Source organism: Durio zibethinus, chromosome 14 (genome assembly GCF_047325235.1).
Source record: "Durio zibethinus cultivar Kanyao isolate XHJ-2024 chromosome 14, ASM4732523v1, whole genome shotgun sequence".
Taxonomy (NCBI): Eukaryota; Viridiplantae; Streptophyta; class Magnoliopsida; order Malvales; family Malvaceae; genus Durio; species Durio zibethinus.
In genome coordinates, this window is record NC_143175.1 from 25,197,695 (window position 1) to 25,211,977 (window position 14,283).

General features: G+C 35.2%; 3 protein-coding genes across 4 annotated transcripts; 2 read left to right on the forward strand and 1 right to left on the reverse strand.

Moving 5' to 3' along the window:
* The first annotated feature begins 401 nt into the window (after positions 1 to 401).
* Positions 402 to 4,911, forward strand: LOC111294199 (uncharacterized). The gene is made up of 3 exons (XM_022887431.2): positions 402 to 585; positions 1,666 to 4,278; positions 4,373 to 4,911. The coding sequence occupies exons 2-3, from the start codon at positions 1,741 to 1,743 to the stop codon at positions 4,670 to 4,672; spliced, it is 2,838 nt and encodes a 945-aa protein (XP_022743166.2). The 5' UTR covers positions 402 to 585; positions 1,666 to 1,740; the 3' UTR covers positions 4,673 to 4,911.
* Positions 4,912 to 5,076: 165 nt separating this feature from the next.
* On the reverse strand, positions 5,077 to 5,706 carry LOC111294201 (uncharacterized). The gene has a single exon (XM_089744140.1). It carries the CDS (start codon positions 5,582 to 5,584, stop codon positions 5,228 to 5,230), a length of 357 nt encoding a protein of 118 aa, XP_089600266.1. The 5' UTR covers positions 5,585 to 5,706; the 3' UTR covers positions 5,077 to 5,227.
* A 4,608-nt stretch (positions 5,707 to 10,314) lies between these two features.
* Positions 10,315 to 14,187, forward strand: LOC111294290 (phosphatidylinositol:ceramide inositolphosphotransferase 1-like). 2 transcript variants are annotated; one of them, XM_022887555.2, is made up of 12 exons: positions 10,315 to 10,812; positions 10,898 to 10,987; positions 11,462 to 11,548; positions 11,634 to 11,702; positions 11,879 to 11,959; positions 12,490 to 12,561; positions 12,733 to 12,793; positions 12,900 to 13,002; positions 13,299 to 13,394; positions 13,481 to 13,527; positions 13,648 to 13,775; positions 13,878 to 14,187. In XM_022887555.2, exons 1-12 carry the CDS (start codon positions 10,780 to 10,782, stop codon positions 13,956 to 13,958), a joined length of 948 nt encoding a protein of 315 aa, XP_022743290.2. In that variant the 5' UTR covers positions 10,315 to 10,779; the 3' UTR covers positions 13,959 to 14,187. The 2 variants fall into 2 exon arrangements, with proteins under 2 accessions (XP_022743290.2, XP_089600269.1); XM_089744143.1 differs by having other exon boundaries at positions 10,609 to 10,812; positions 10,920 to 10,987.
* Positions 14,188 to 14,283: the final 96 nt, after the last annotated feature.

Genomic DNA, 14,283 nt, shown 5'->3' on the forward strand with positions numbered 1-14,283 from the left:
ACTTATTACTAAAAGTCCCAATTTTCTTGTTTTTTGGTAAAAAAAAAAAAGAAAGGTACAACGTAATTTAAGGGTAGATAAGAATGAGATGATGATAAAAATCTGAACTTTATAGAAGACAGAAAAGACAAATATTAAAGTCAATAATCCAACATACCACGAAGGGGAAGAGTCCGCCGATATAGACCCTAGGCGGTGGCGCGTGGGTCCCACACCCTTCATCGGGATTCACTCCACGTGAAGGATCAATCAAAGAAAAAAAAAGAAATGGTCTTCAAAGTCCACAAGTAGCGGGCCCCACATATCTATCCAAATCACATCACCCGCCTCTTTGCTTGCCCCCCCGCTGTTAACCGTCCGATCTTAGTATATAACGCCAACGTCTCACGATCTGCCCTTTCACTCTCCAACAAAAAAAAAAAAAAAAGCCGCGTTTTTTTTCTCTGTCACTCGATTGTTTATTTCCTTGCGCTCGGGATTTTCGCCGACTTACTTCTCTCTGTAACCGGGATCTTCTTCGAGATCGGCGATTTTTTCGAGATTTACGTCGTTTTCTTCGACCTGCATTGCCGTCGTTTCTAGCTGGTAATGGACGATTCTCTCTCTTTGTTTTCTTGATTAATTTCGCTTTGCGTTTCTCCGTTTTTCTTGTTGGCTAATTAATGGTCTGTTTGATAGCCGAGAAACAAGAAAGAAAATAAAGAATACTAAAGAAATAGTTTTGTTTAAGTTTCTTTCTTTTTTATTCGTTTTCTTTGAGCTGAATTTTGTAAGAGTGAAAGAAACGATGCTTGCTGCCAAGTGCAAGCTGTTAACTTCATCTCAAGAGTGGAAAAATGTGAAATTTATTTCTTGTTTCTCGTGCATTTTCCGTAATTTTCTCAGCTTCCAAACGGAGGCTGGATTCGATGATTCTTGATTAAGATTCTTTGTGGATCTGACAGATTCTTTTGTTTTGGACTTCAATCAAATGCAGCAGATTGAGTTTGATTATGCAAAATGCATTTTTTTATCAGAGCTTTATATTATCTGTAGGTTAAAATAGAGAAAACAAAGCGTTGCTAATAGTTTAGAATCTTTCTTGTGTCTTTTCTATGTACTATAGCATTTTTTAACCTAGAGATTGACTTTCGCTTGAATGGGAAGAAAAGATTACAACTTTGGGACCTTTTTCAATGGTAAATGACTGTGATTGCTAATGAGATTAGTATAACAAAAGAAAGAAAAAAAAATCAAATGATTTGTTGGGGAATCACTGAAGTCATTGCCGTAGATTCCAATCACTGAAGTACTAGTAGTCCTTTCTAATGTTACTTTTGCAATCTTTAAATGGAATTTTGTTTTTCTGTCTTAGTTCCTTTGATTTTGCGTTTATTTGTTTTGCCAGAGGGATAGGGACCTATATATGGGCAGAAAAAAAATGATGAGCTGGGATTTGTTTGACTCTGGATGTTTAGGATAAGTATTTTGCTGCATTTGTTTACTGCAGATGATTAGCACAAGTTTTTGTTCAAATAGGTTTGGGGGAGGAAAGTTGACATGTTTTCTTAATTTGACTTTAATTTAGTATATTATGTTATATATCGCACTCGCTACAAACCAGGTTACCCTATCAAATTGATAAACTGCTTATCGGAGAACTTCTCTCTGTTTGCGCTCTTGCAGCTAAGATTTCTTGTAAAGCACAAAAATTCATTTCATAGAAGAAAAGCTAATGATCATTTAGAACCTTTGAGGGACATGGGATTTGGTTCAGAGTCAAAAAGGAGTTCAAACCCGCCGCAAAACTCGAAGATAGTGAAGGAGAAAGCTCAGTTGTGTCAAGCAAACCTGAGGTTAAAGAATGAAGGCAAGTTAAAAGTAAAGAACGGTATTGCTTTGCCACATGGTAATCTGCCAGGTGAACTAGGAAAAAATAAAATTCATAGCACCTTGGTCCAAACAAAATTCTTAGGGTATTGCCAGGGTCAGCCACTCAAGGGCAAGCCAACAAAAGAGGATGAGCTTGTCAGGTACATGTCAAACTTGCCGGGTTACCTACAGCGTGTGAACAGTGGAGAAAACTTTCAAGAGAAGGCATTGAATGTTGGAGTTCTGGACTGGGCACGTCTAGAAAAATGGAAGTACAACCGAAAGCGTATCCCGACATTAACGGGCAATGATGTATCATCCACAAGCAGCATTTCATCATTGAAAACAAATTCCAAGTCATCTGCCCTTTCTAGGGCAGTTCCCAAGGATGGTTCTGCCAACAAAAGCAAGGAGCGCTCTTCAACTTGCTCCAATCTTAACTCATCTCACAAGGATGGCCTTCCTCGAGGTGCAAAACTATCTACTCAGAGGGTTAGACACTTTCAAGGTATTGAAACTGCTTCCAAGAGCACCTTGGATCAGCAGAAGAAGACATCCAAGACTTACAAATCCTTTGGGAAACATTATCCAGATGTAATTCTTGGGAAGGGGAAGAAAAAGGAATTAGATCAGAAAATCACTTCAGAAATGGGAAATATGTCATCAAACATGAGAAACCATGGGGTCTCAACTCTGCTAAAGGAAACTGCAAGTGTTTGTAATGGTGGAACAAAAAACAGAGGAGATCAAAGGCAGGAAATTGATGTAAATAAAAAGGATTTGGATCAGAAGAATACACCAGATGTGGAGGCGTCTTCATCCAAATCAAGAAACTATGCAGTTTCACTGGGTTCTAGGAAAACGTTGAGTGCTGAGAGTGACAAAACTAAGAAGAAAGAGACCCAGGAATCAGAAATTGATCTTGCTCATCAATGTTCTCCTGGTGAGCGCAAGAATGTTGTTGTTCTTCTACCAAGATCTACCCGAAATAGCATTTTTGAAGAACCCCGAGAATTATTGGATGGGATTTCGAATGAAGCAAGCTGGAATAGTTTTTCATATGACTTCCTTCAGAAGGTTCGCTTTGGGAAATTATGTTCTGAAGCACCTAATTCTTGTCCGTTGCCTTCGGGGGTTGAGACGAATTCTGAAACTGACATGATGGCACAGGGTCTGGAGCCTTCATCCGATGCATCTCATGGATCTGCATGCTCAAATAAGCCAGGAAATATAAGATCTCAAGGCAAGTCCTCAGCAGAGAGCAGGATAAAATCTCAGGATGCTGATGTTGAAACTTTAAAGATACTGGAAGAAGTAATGGCTGAACTGGGAACCAGAAAAAGCAGAATTACTTCACCAAATCGCCGTTTTAGTTTCAGCTTAAGTCGAATGGGTAGAAGTTTAAGTTTTAAGGAAGGTTCTGCTGTCCCACAGTTGAGCTCCACTTATGTTTCTGTCAAATCTGGTCCTGTGAGATCTGATTCTTGTGGTTTTTTGGATGATGTGAACAAAGAGAAGGTGAATGGCCATAACAGAACTAGGTCCAGCCCCTTAAGAAGGATGCTAGACCCACTACTGAAGTCCAAGGGCTTTAATTCTTTTCGTTACACTGACACTGTTCAGCCATCAAAAGGGAGCTTGAATTCCTCTACCGCAAGGCCAGTTAATGCTAATGAATTCCTTCAGGAAGAAAAGGTTGAGCCATCAATGACTCAAGCTCTTCTACAGGTTACAATGAAGAATGGACTGCCATTGTTCAGATTTGTTGTTGACAATGGCAGTAACATGCTGGCAACTAGCATGAAAAGCCTACCATCAGCTGCTCAGGGCGGACCTGATTACATATTCTCTTCTGTTTGTGAAATTAAGAAGAAGAGTGGCAGGTGGATAAGCCAAGGAAACAAGGAAAAAAATTGTGGCTACATCTATAATATTATCGGACAAATGAAGATTTCCAACTCTCCTATTTCAGACTTGACTGCACAGGACTGTTGTAATCAATATTTGGTAAGAGAATCTGTTCTGTTTGGTGTGGACCAAAGACAAGCGGATCAAGCATCGGCAAAGTTTACACCAAATACAGAGCTTGCTGCTGTTGTCTTCAAAATGCCTGGTGAAAGCACTGATATACAGCAGGGTGATAAAGACATAATGAAGAAGGGCTTTACAGAATGTTTGGCTATGGATGGATGCTCTTGCAACTCAATAGAAAATGCAAATAGTACTACTGTCATCCTTCCTGGTGGTGTCCACAGTTTGCCAAACAAAGGAATACCTTCCCCATTGATTGATCGATGGAAATCTGGTGGATTATGTGACTGTGGAGGTTGGGATGTTGGTTGCAAGTTAAGTATTCTCGCTGACCAGAACAGCAAATTACGTAAGATTTCAAGTACATGTCAAGCATGCCTTGAACTGTATGCCCAGGTATCCTCTTTTCTTTTTTAATACCTTTTAGTTCTCTTCTTTATTTTAATGTTGTCAGGATATCTGAATTTGTTCTTGTTTTTACTTCATGCAGGGAGAAGCACAAGAGAACAGGCCTATATTCAGCGTGATTCCCAATAAGAGTGGAATCTACGCAATTGAGTTCTGTTCATCAATCACTGCATTACAAGCCTTCTTTATTTCTGTAACAGCTATATGCTTCCAGAAATCCTCTGATCTGCCAGAATTCACTTACCTGCCTGAAGTAAAAGTTAAAAAGGAGACCATGGTGAATGGCAGCGTCGGAATGGAGAACAAACCAACCATTGTTCTTGGAGCTGTGCCTGCAAAATATGCTCCTAACCCTCCTCATTCCCCTGTTGGCAGGGTGTAGTTTCAAAGGTGGAACCTTCTTTGCTTTTCATGTGTAGTTCTCAAGTCTCTAAGGGTACTAAAATGGGAAGGCAGGTTGACAATCAACCATTCCTGACGCATACAGGGAATCGGGGTGTAGGCTTGTTAGACATGGTTAATCATCTTGATTTTGTAAGAGGTGCACAACATTACCAACAGATCACTTGTATAGAAGAAATAATATTGACAATTCAATATACCACTTGCTGTTTTAATCAAGTGAGTTTTTGTGTAAAGTCAAGAACAATAAACTCCTTAAGCTGTCTCCAACCAAAGTACCAGTGAATCATAGAATTCAGAACATGGTCCATATTAACTGAACAACGAGCAGCGAAGCAGCAGAGATTTAAAGAAAGAAACAAGGGAAGGTTGACAAAAGACAAAGTTAAAAGCCCTTTCTAGTGCAAAACGCAGTGATACAAACATCATAGACCATTAATCCTCTCAAACACAGTTGTCACAAACTGTCGCCCCAACCCAACTGCTACCTTTTGTCATGACGAATTCCATGCATGTAACATACCCAAAATTTTCTTTAACATGAACTAGAACATTTTTCAGCTCTATTCATAGTTCTTCCTACAATTTCGCAGCTTTCCATTACAAAATCATAAGCAAACATCCCATTTGCCCATGGGTACACACGACATACATCATCTCCTTTGCCCCAAGGCAGTGCATGGTGGCTAGCTAGATCTCTGCGCCTGAAATCATCATATAAACGAGAATTTGCTGCCAATACTGTAGCCTCCTTACTATCCTCATGGAGGAGTCGAAGGTCATCCCTGATTTTTGCTGCTTCGGCATAGTTCTCTTCTTCAATGGCAATCTGTAGCCAAAAGGGTTTAGCTTTGTCCGGAAGCAGAAACAAAGATTCGGGTGGTGAGGGCATTTCGGGTAAAATAAAAGAAAAAGGTTATGGGCTCAAAAGTCCACTTGAACTTAAACTCGTACATGGCCTCCATCGAAAGTTCATAACTTAGATAAGTTATGGGTCTGACTGCAGATCAAACTTTTGGATTTACTTATTTGAAGAAGCCCACTTTGAAAACCTCAGCCATACCAATATTCCAAGAAGTTTCCTAAGCTGTAACAATCTCACAAATAACTCCAACATATTTCTCACTTTGAAAACTACAACATCAATATCTTTTTAAGTAATTTCACCTGTGTTTTTTTCGGCCAATATGTTTTCAATCATGCCATTGACGGCAAAAAAAGAAAAAAGGCAAATGCACTAATAATTCTAGTAGCCTTTTTGTCTGAGCTCTAGAATTCGAACTATAACAAATCATGATGTTATTTGAAAGCAACATTAGTGTTTCTTCCTTTTAGTTCGTCGACAACATTTTATTTTAAATTGAATAATAATGATCAAAACAATAAGAATATGATACAGTGGAAGCAGCCTGACAAAAAATTTTAAAAAATTCAATTACTATTTCTCAAGAAAATTTGGAAAAATATCAAAAGATTGGTGCTGGAATTGAAGTATTGAATAAGTCGTATATTTTCAAGGGAAAGAAATTTCCTGATCTACTTACACCTTTACTACCTTATTACATACAGACTTTGAAGTTAAGTTTCTAAGATTTTTGACCCATATATTACAATAAATAAAATATTTAGTTGAATAATATAATTTTTTAATTACTACTTATAGGCATCCATTAATCAGAAGTAAGATGAAAATTATGCGGCTCGAGTTTTAGGAAAGATTAACCCTACCCACCTAGCAATGAACCCAAGAACCATAAAATAAAATAAAGAAAAGAAAGAAAAGCATGCTGACATTTGTGTTAGGTATTTGAAAGGAGCTGCACATGCACTGGTATTTGGTACCACACACAGAAACTGAAGCAACAAACAAACTAGCCACCCAGCAAAGTAAGGCCTCAATTGGAGTTTCCAGGGTCCCCCTGGGCTAACCATGATGCTTCTCTGCAGCCTTTTTAATTTTGAAAAAAATGCTTTAAAAGGCTAGTTTAGGCTTGGTGGGTTAATCGTGGGTGCAATTTTAGCTTTGGGTTTTTAGTCCTAGGCGTTTCCATCAATGGAACCTTAGCATTCCATTGACTATCGAGGAGAAGTAGCGTTCAAGATTCAATTCTTATCAAGTTTTTTATTAATTTATTTATTGATTCAAGCGATAATTCGTATATTTCCATGAAATTCATTCTGTGTTCAAAACTAGACCTGATTCGGTGTAACTTGCTCTAAAAAGTTGATTTGTTTCGAAATTTGTTGTTAATGTGCTTCGTATGTGAGAGAGTGGGGTGACAAATAGACAAGTCGCCATCACGTTTCAAGAAAGCCGCCTTGGCGGTTTCATGTCCCTTCCCTTCTTCTGAATTTGATTTTTCAAAAAATCCCACAACGGAACAGAACAGAACAGGACATGCCAGGGCAACATCATCAACCAACTCTCCCTCCCTTGTCAATTGATTCACGCTTTTCGTTTCAGCGTTTTCGATCGCCTTGTGACATTTTGCCCCAAAGATATCCCACCTTGATATTGGGGAAGAGAACGGTCGGCCCGTCGGCAATAACGACCATTGACTATTGACTCGTTGAAATCCACGTCCAAACGCACTCCTTGTTCTTTGCCACTACGATGAAATCTGCTTGCTTTTGCTTTCTGATTTAATTTATCGTAGCAAATCAAATACTTGTTCATTCCTTGCTTTTTTATTCTAATTGCCGTAACTGCCCTTAACCGTCACCAACTACCTTCCCAATCTTTTACTTTTGCCCAATTCTTTTCCTAATATATACTAATAGGGAATTAAATTCGAATTATCATGTTCTAATACAAAAAAAAAGTAATGATTAAGAAATATAGTGATTATTAATATAATAAATAATAATTATAATCAAATATTAGTTAAATTTCATAACAATATCAATGAATTAAATCAAACAAATAATTAAATATAAAACCAAATAAATTTAACATAAAATTAAATTAAATTCACATATTATGCCGTTAAAATGTTTAAACAATTGAAATAAGGGTGTAAATGATACATTAGTATTTGCAAGTTATTCGGGTTTCGATTCGAATAAAATTTGAATTCGATTCGATTATCATCGAGTCAAGCTCGAACTTAAGTAACTCGATTCATCGATCGAACCGAATTCGAGTATTCTTATACTCAATTCGATTAACTCGCGAGCCTAATCGAACTTTTATGTTTAAATTTTTATTATTATTTTAATTAATAAAATATCTCGAATTTGAGCTCAAATTTGAGTATAAATAATCGAACTCTTGTTGAGTATAATAATTGAGCTTATTTTTATATATTTTCGAATTTAATCGAACGAGTTCGAGTAGCTCGAATTCGATCATGAATTGAACTCGAACTAAAAAAATGAAATTCGATCGAATTTGAACCAAGTATCGAACCGTGAGTTGAGAGTTGAGCTTGAACTCAAGCTTCTTACTGTATCAACTCGATTTACCTTAATTACACCCCTATATTGAAGTACCTTAAATCATTTTTTTTTTTACAAAAAAAAAAAGGTGCATGAAATTTCAAATCTTTTCCCTCCCTGTATTTATATTTTCTATGAGATTTTTTTTTTTTTGGGTACCACAAGCATGAAATATTTGTTTTAAACTATTCATAATAATTGATTCACTTTTTCACTTTCTACTTGCAATACGGTAGCATGGGCCGATGAGGGAAAATTATTGATGAGCCTATAAAAAAGGAAAAACAACTTTTTTGTTAGTACCCAAAAGAATAAATAATTTCCCACATATTAAATGACGGAAAAAAGGTTTCACCTAAGTGACCTAAAGAGCAATTGTAACTTTATAAATGATTGAAAAAAAAAAATTCCTACTTGAAGAAATGCTTTTAACTGTATATTTTATTGGTAGAAACTAAACCCTCATGTTACTTACATCATTATTTTTTCCATCCTATAAATTGCACTATAATAGTAAACTCAATTGATTGAGAGTACATTTGAAAGCTCGAATCATAAGATTTTCATCGTATAAAAAAAAATAAATTTTTTATAATTGAAGCTCCGATTGAATTTTTAAATGAACTACGAGTGTTATTTCAAATTATTTTATAAAATCGTTGATTCAATTTTATTTTTATGTAATGATAGTGGCAACTTTCTTAAATTATTTGCCATTTCACAACAAATACTTGAAAGAGTCATCTTTCTAAATAAAAAAAACTAAAGATGTTTTGGAATTAAATCACATTAATTTAAGGTCCCTTGCTTAAACATTTAATTGGAGTTGTTGATATTATAATTTAATACATTGACAACGTACAACTTTACATAAAATAATAGTAATAGTAACACTCAAAACATTTAACTCTTATGCATATTTATTTTAATTAAAAAGTTGAATTCCAAATTATCATATTTGTGATGTATAAAATAATAATTTAACGTCACATTCTTATCAATAAATGTCATTTTAATATAGTAAGTTTTTAAAATTGTAATTAGTTGATAACAATAATATTTAAAAAAATTGTTTTATATTTACTTGTGCATCTCCAATTGCACTCAATGGTACGTGTTAAGTAACTTGGTTATTAAGTAGTAATATTATTAACAATTTTTTATTATATTTATAATTAGTAGTAGTACAAATAACATGTGACATTGGGTAGAAAGGTTAAGCAAGCGATGACAAATGGACAGACATACTGGCAAATAAGAGCTCTGCGTTTAATTATAATTTGCACATTGGCACATGAACCGAACTGACGACAGAAAAGAAATTAGCCCATCAATCAATCTGACAGCATTGAACATTCCATTTCCCACTTGGCCCCTCAACTTCTTATCTATTTCACTTAATCACCCCTTATTCTCCCTTTTATCTTTTAATATAAATTATTTAAAATTTAAATCAAATAAAATGTATTATATTTAATAATTTAAAAATAATAATTAAATATCATGTATTCAAAATAATTTTAATAAAAAATTATCAGCCGAACTTAAAATTTTCAACTACGTTTTTGCCTCAAAAGCTTTTCAAAATTTGAAAATCTAACCGAGGTAGGAAAACAAAGACTGATTCTCGGAAGCCGAGACGCCAGTGACTATCTCACCCACCACCACAGAGGACATTTTGGTAAATATACTGCAATGGACTTGATAAAGTCATTAAAAAATATATATTCACACCGGAATTGCAGGCCGAGGACGGAGGACACTGGACATGGACATTGACATGAAAAGAAATAAAACTTTACCGCCAAACCAAACTTCCGTAGGTTAAAGTAAAAAAATTTTTTACCGTCCTTTTGTTTCGATCTTAATAAAATAAAAAGTAGATTCAAGAAGGGGAATTTTTTAACCGTTAATTAATTAAATTAATGTTAAAAGTAACTAGGGAATTACCGTTTCCCGAGTCTCTGTCTCTTTCACTTTCGCAGTAATAATAGTAATTGGTTGCGGCGAAGTTTATTATTTATTATTTATTTCTCTTTTTCTTTTGGGGGTAGTTTTTTTTCAAAATAAAGAGTGAAAAGGGCGTCTTTATAATTTTCTTTTCGGCTCATTGTCGCAATTCTCAACTGTCTCTCACGTGTTCAACTCGCGTTTTTAAGCAGAGAAAATCTGCGAATAATAGCCAAAAAAAAAAAGAAAAACCGGAGAAATAGACCGAGAAACAGAATCTCAGAGGCTTTTCTTTTCTTTTCCTTTTATTTTTATTTAAAAAAAAAACAAAATTTTCTTCATTTATATCGACGAGGAAGAAGCCTTAATTCAACCCTTTACCCTCATTCATTTAATTTTCTTCCTTGTTTCGCGATCTTGATCGTGGATCGTCAGTCCTTTGATCGCTTAAGGAATCGATTAGGTGGCGGCGTTTCCAGTTGTGGTGGATTTGAAGTTGGTTATTGGAGGAAGGGAAGAGAAGCATAAATAAATTTCGATAAATTTTATTTATTATTATTGTTATTATTTTTTTTTTTGAGGTTACGGTTTGGTAAAAGGGAAATTTGCTGAAGATTGAGCGGTTTCTAATTTTAATGATGTTGACCTTAACTGGTGGGTTTTGAAGTACTATGGAACTGGTCGTTTCACGACAACAAGATGACGCTTTACATTGGTCGCGAAGCTTCAAAGGTGTTTGTTATTGTTCTTTGTATACGAGAAATGGAAATTATAAAGGATTTTAATTTCATATTTGGGTTTATTTTTGGGTTTGTAGTTATGGAAGAGAATTTGTGCAGAGACAACTACAGAGATCAACCTTCTTCTAGACAACTGGAAATACGTTCTTGCCGGTCTCATTTTCCAGGTTTCATTTTGTTTTTTATTTTTATTCTAATTAAACCCATTTTTATTTTCAATATCTATTTCGTTTTAATAGTTTCGAACGTTGATTTCTTCCTAAAAGCTTTTTTTTTTTTAAATAGAGATGCTTGTTTAGATGAAAAATTTGGGATCTGGTGCACTGTAATGATCGTGGTTTCTTTTACTTGTAACTCACAGAAATGAAGCTTATGCTTTTAGCATAAGATAAATCTCTATCATGGTTCATACAGATAACATTGCTTTAGCAATGCAAAGTTTGACCTAAATGGATGTCATTGCCGATTGTTTAAGCTTTAGTATGTTACATTTTATTGTTTCTCAAAATATTTTTTTTGGGTTTAGTGGTTTTGTCGTCCAACATTCAAGTATGATTAATTTATAGTCATTTTATAATTAGAACACGTAGTTGGCCGTGGCTTTTTGTTTTGGGTCTGAAATGTGCATTTCCTCTCTGTAGTACATTCATGGTCTAGCTGCCCGAGGAGTTCATTATCTACACCGGCCAGGCCCAACACTTCAGGATCTTGGATTCATTCTTCTTCCAGTAAGAACAAGTTTCTTCTGTTTTTTCTCTTTGCTTATCTGTTTGGTGAAATGTGTTCTTATAGTTAATTTTCTGGTAAATTTAGGAGCTTGGACAAGATAAAGCCTACATCAGTGAGATGGTGTTCACCTTTGTGTTTTTATCATTTGTCTTGGTAAAGTTATTCTGATGTTGTTATCTTTTTATTTTACTCCCTTCTCTATCGATAATTTCATTGATTAGTTTTATTCAGTTCTCACATTTGTAGTACATGGTATTGCAGTTCTCTTTTGTCAGTTCTATTAGCATCTTTTATGTATCTAATTCTAACATGGGAATTGCTACTTGCAGTGGACTTTCCATCCTTTCATCTTCAAGAGCAAAAAGATCTACACGGTTCTAGTTTGGTGCAGGGTGCTAGCATTTTTAGTTGTGAGTGATGATGCTTAATCTGTATTTTTATTCTGATTATATAGGCACCCAACATAGGGCCTTGTTCTAGGACTAGTTTTTAGGTTCTTCCTTCTGTCATATTACGCCAATGTATGTTACCTTCGTTAAGTGAGAATCAACTGAAACATTGTTCGATTCTCCTATCAATTGTTAGATGAATTATTGTCCTTGTTCTCTTGCTAGTAATTTATTGAGCTGCTAATTCAATTTGGTAAGCTCATCCAACCCTGGTGCTATAGCAATCAAAGATTCAAGTGAGCTCATTTTGGCTCAAATAGTATATCAATTACAAAAAGGCAGATGATTTTTCCTTTCCCCCCTTTTTCTTTGTAACCAAAGGTGTCTATACTTTGAAGTATCATTCTCTTCAATAACCTGTCAAATTAAAACTGAACTCAATGCTGAAGTTGTTCATCTACCTTTACTAATTTGATGAATCTTGATAAATGATGAAACCTTAAGCATTTCCTCAGTGTTTTGTTTACAGTTGTTTGTTTTCTTTGTTGCAGGCTTCTCAGATTCTCCGAATCATCACATTCTATTCAACTCAGCTTCCTGGTCCAAATTATCATTGCCGAGAGGTATAGTCTTGAAATTATGTTTGTACTTGCTCTCAACTTTATGTTTACTTTATGAAATGTCTTCTTTTAATAAATTTTTTTCTGCATTGAACATTTGTTCTTTGGGGGTTAATGTAAGAATTGAAAATTGATTTTAAGATCATTTTAGTAAATAGCTTGTGTTTTTTGCAGGGCTCGAAGCTTGCCAGGTTGCCAAAACCAGATAATGTGCTAGAAGTCCTCTTAATTAATTGTATATATTCGTATTTTATTAAAAATTTCAATTTATTGCTTTTAAAGATATAGATATGTTTTTTTTTTATTAAGTATTTTGACTCATTTGCTTGTCACATTTGCAGTTCCTCGAGGTGTAATGTATGGTTGTGGTGACTTGATTTTTTCATCACACATGATCTTCACCCTGGTATTTGTGCTCACCTATCAGAAATATGGCACACGAAGGTAAAACATGGCTTATTCTTCTTATGTACTTGTTTTTAGTCATTAGCCCCAAAGACAAAGGGAAAAGAATAAAGGAAATGTAACTATTGGGAACATCAAGAGTTATTATGTCTAGTTCCATTCTTACAACACTTCTGATTCGCAATAGCAAAATGTTTTGATCAGGTTGTATCCTAAGTTTGTTTGATTAGTTTTCTTGTATGGAATCAGTGGGCTATACATTTTAGCTTGCTTTATTGACATGCAATGAGTAGACAAACTGATTGGTTTCTGGTGGTATCGTTGTATAATTGCAGGTGTATAAAGCAGTTTGCTTGGTTGGTAGCTATTATTCAAAGTCTATTGATTGTAGCATCCCGCAAACATTACACGGTTGATGTTGTTGTTGCATGGTATGAAGTATACTTTCGAAATTTCTATTTATAATTAAAATTTTATTTTTTCAATTTAGTTTGACATTAGTATGATTTTTCTGCAGGTATACTGTTAATTTAGTGGTATTCTTCATAGACAAGAAACTGCCAGGTTAGAATGTTTTGATCTTATCTAACTTTGGTTTAACATTATTTTTAATTCTTTCACCATTTGTCGGGACGTAACCTTTGGCACTGTTTTTTAAGTTCTAACACTAAGATATTACCGCAGAATTGCCTGACAGAACCAGTGGAAGTTCACCTCTGTTGCTACCATTGAGCACCAAAGACAAGGATAGCAAGACCAAAGAAGAGAATCACAAGCTCTTGAATGGGAATTCTGTAGACCCTGCAGATTGGGTATAGTAATTTTATTCGTAAATTCTTTTCCTCTGTCAATATCTTCATGGTGATATCCAATTTAGATTGGCATTTATGTTTTTTTTTCTCTAATGTCTTTAGAGGCCGAGAACTCAAGTTAATGGCAAGATTCTGGAAGATGCCAATGGAATCCATGTCGATACTGCAATGAATGGTGCATAGATGATGGAAGCTGCTGCTATCACTGTAACGGGGCTGCTTGAATCCTTATGATCTTGGATTAAGGCTTAGCTACTTCCAAGACTGGTAAATTTGTATTCTTAAGAAAACAGAACTTGAGTGGTGCACTTGCACATTGTGCAGTCCTCCCGTGTCTTGGTTAAAATCATCAGCATCAAAATGTATCATGGAATTTTCCAAGTTCCTATTGCAGCTGTCATTTTCTTTCTCATGTTGATAGCACCCTCATTTACTGTAGCTGTTGGAATACTGATCTATCTCTCAACAATGTCGAATGGTGAAACATATAGTTGTTAAGCCTCTCAAT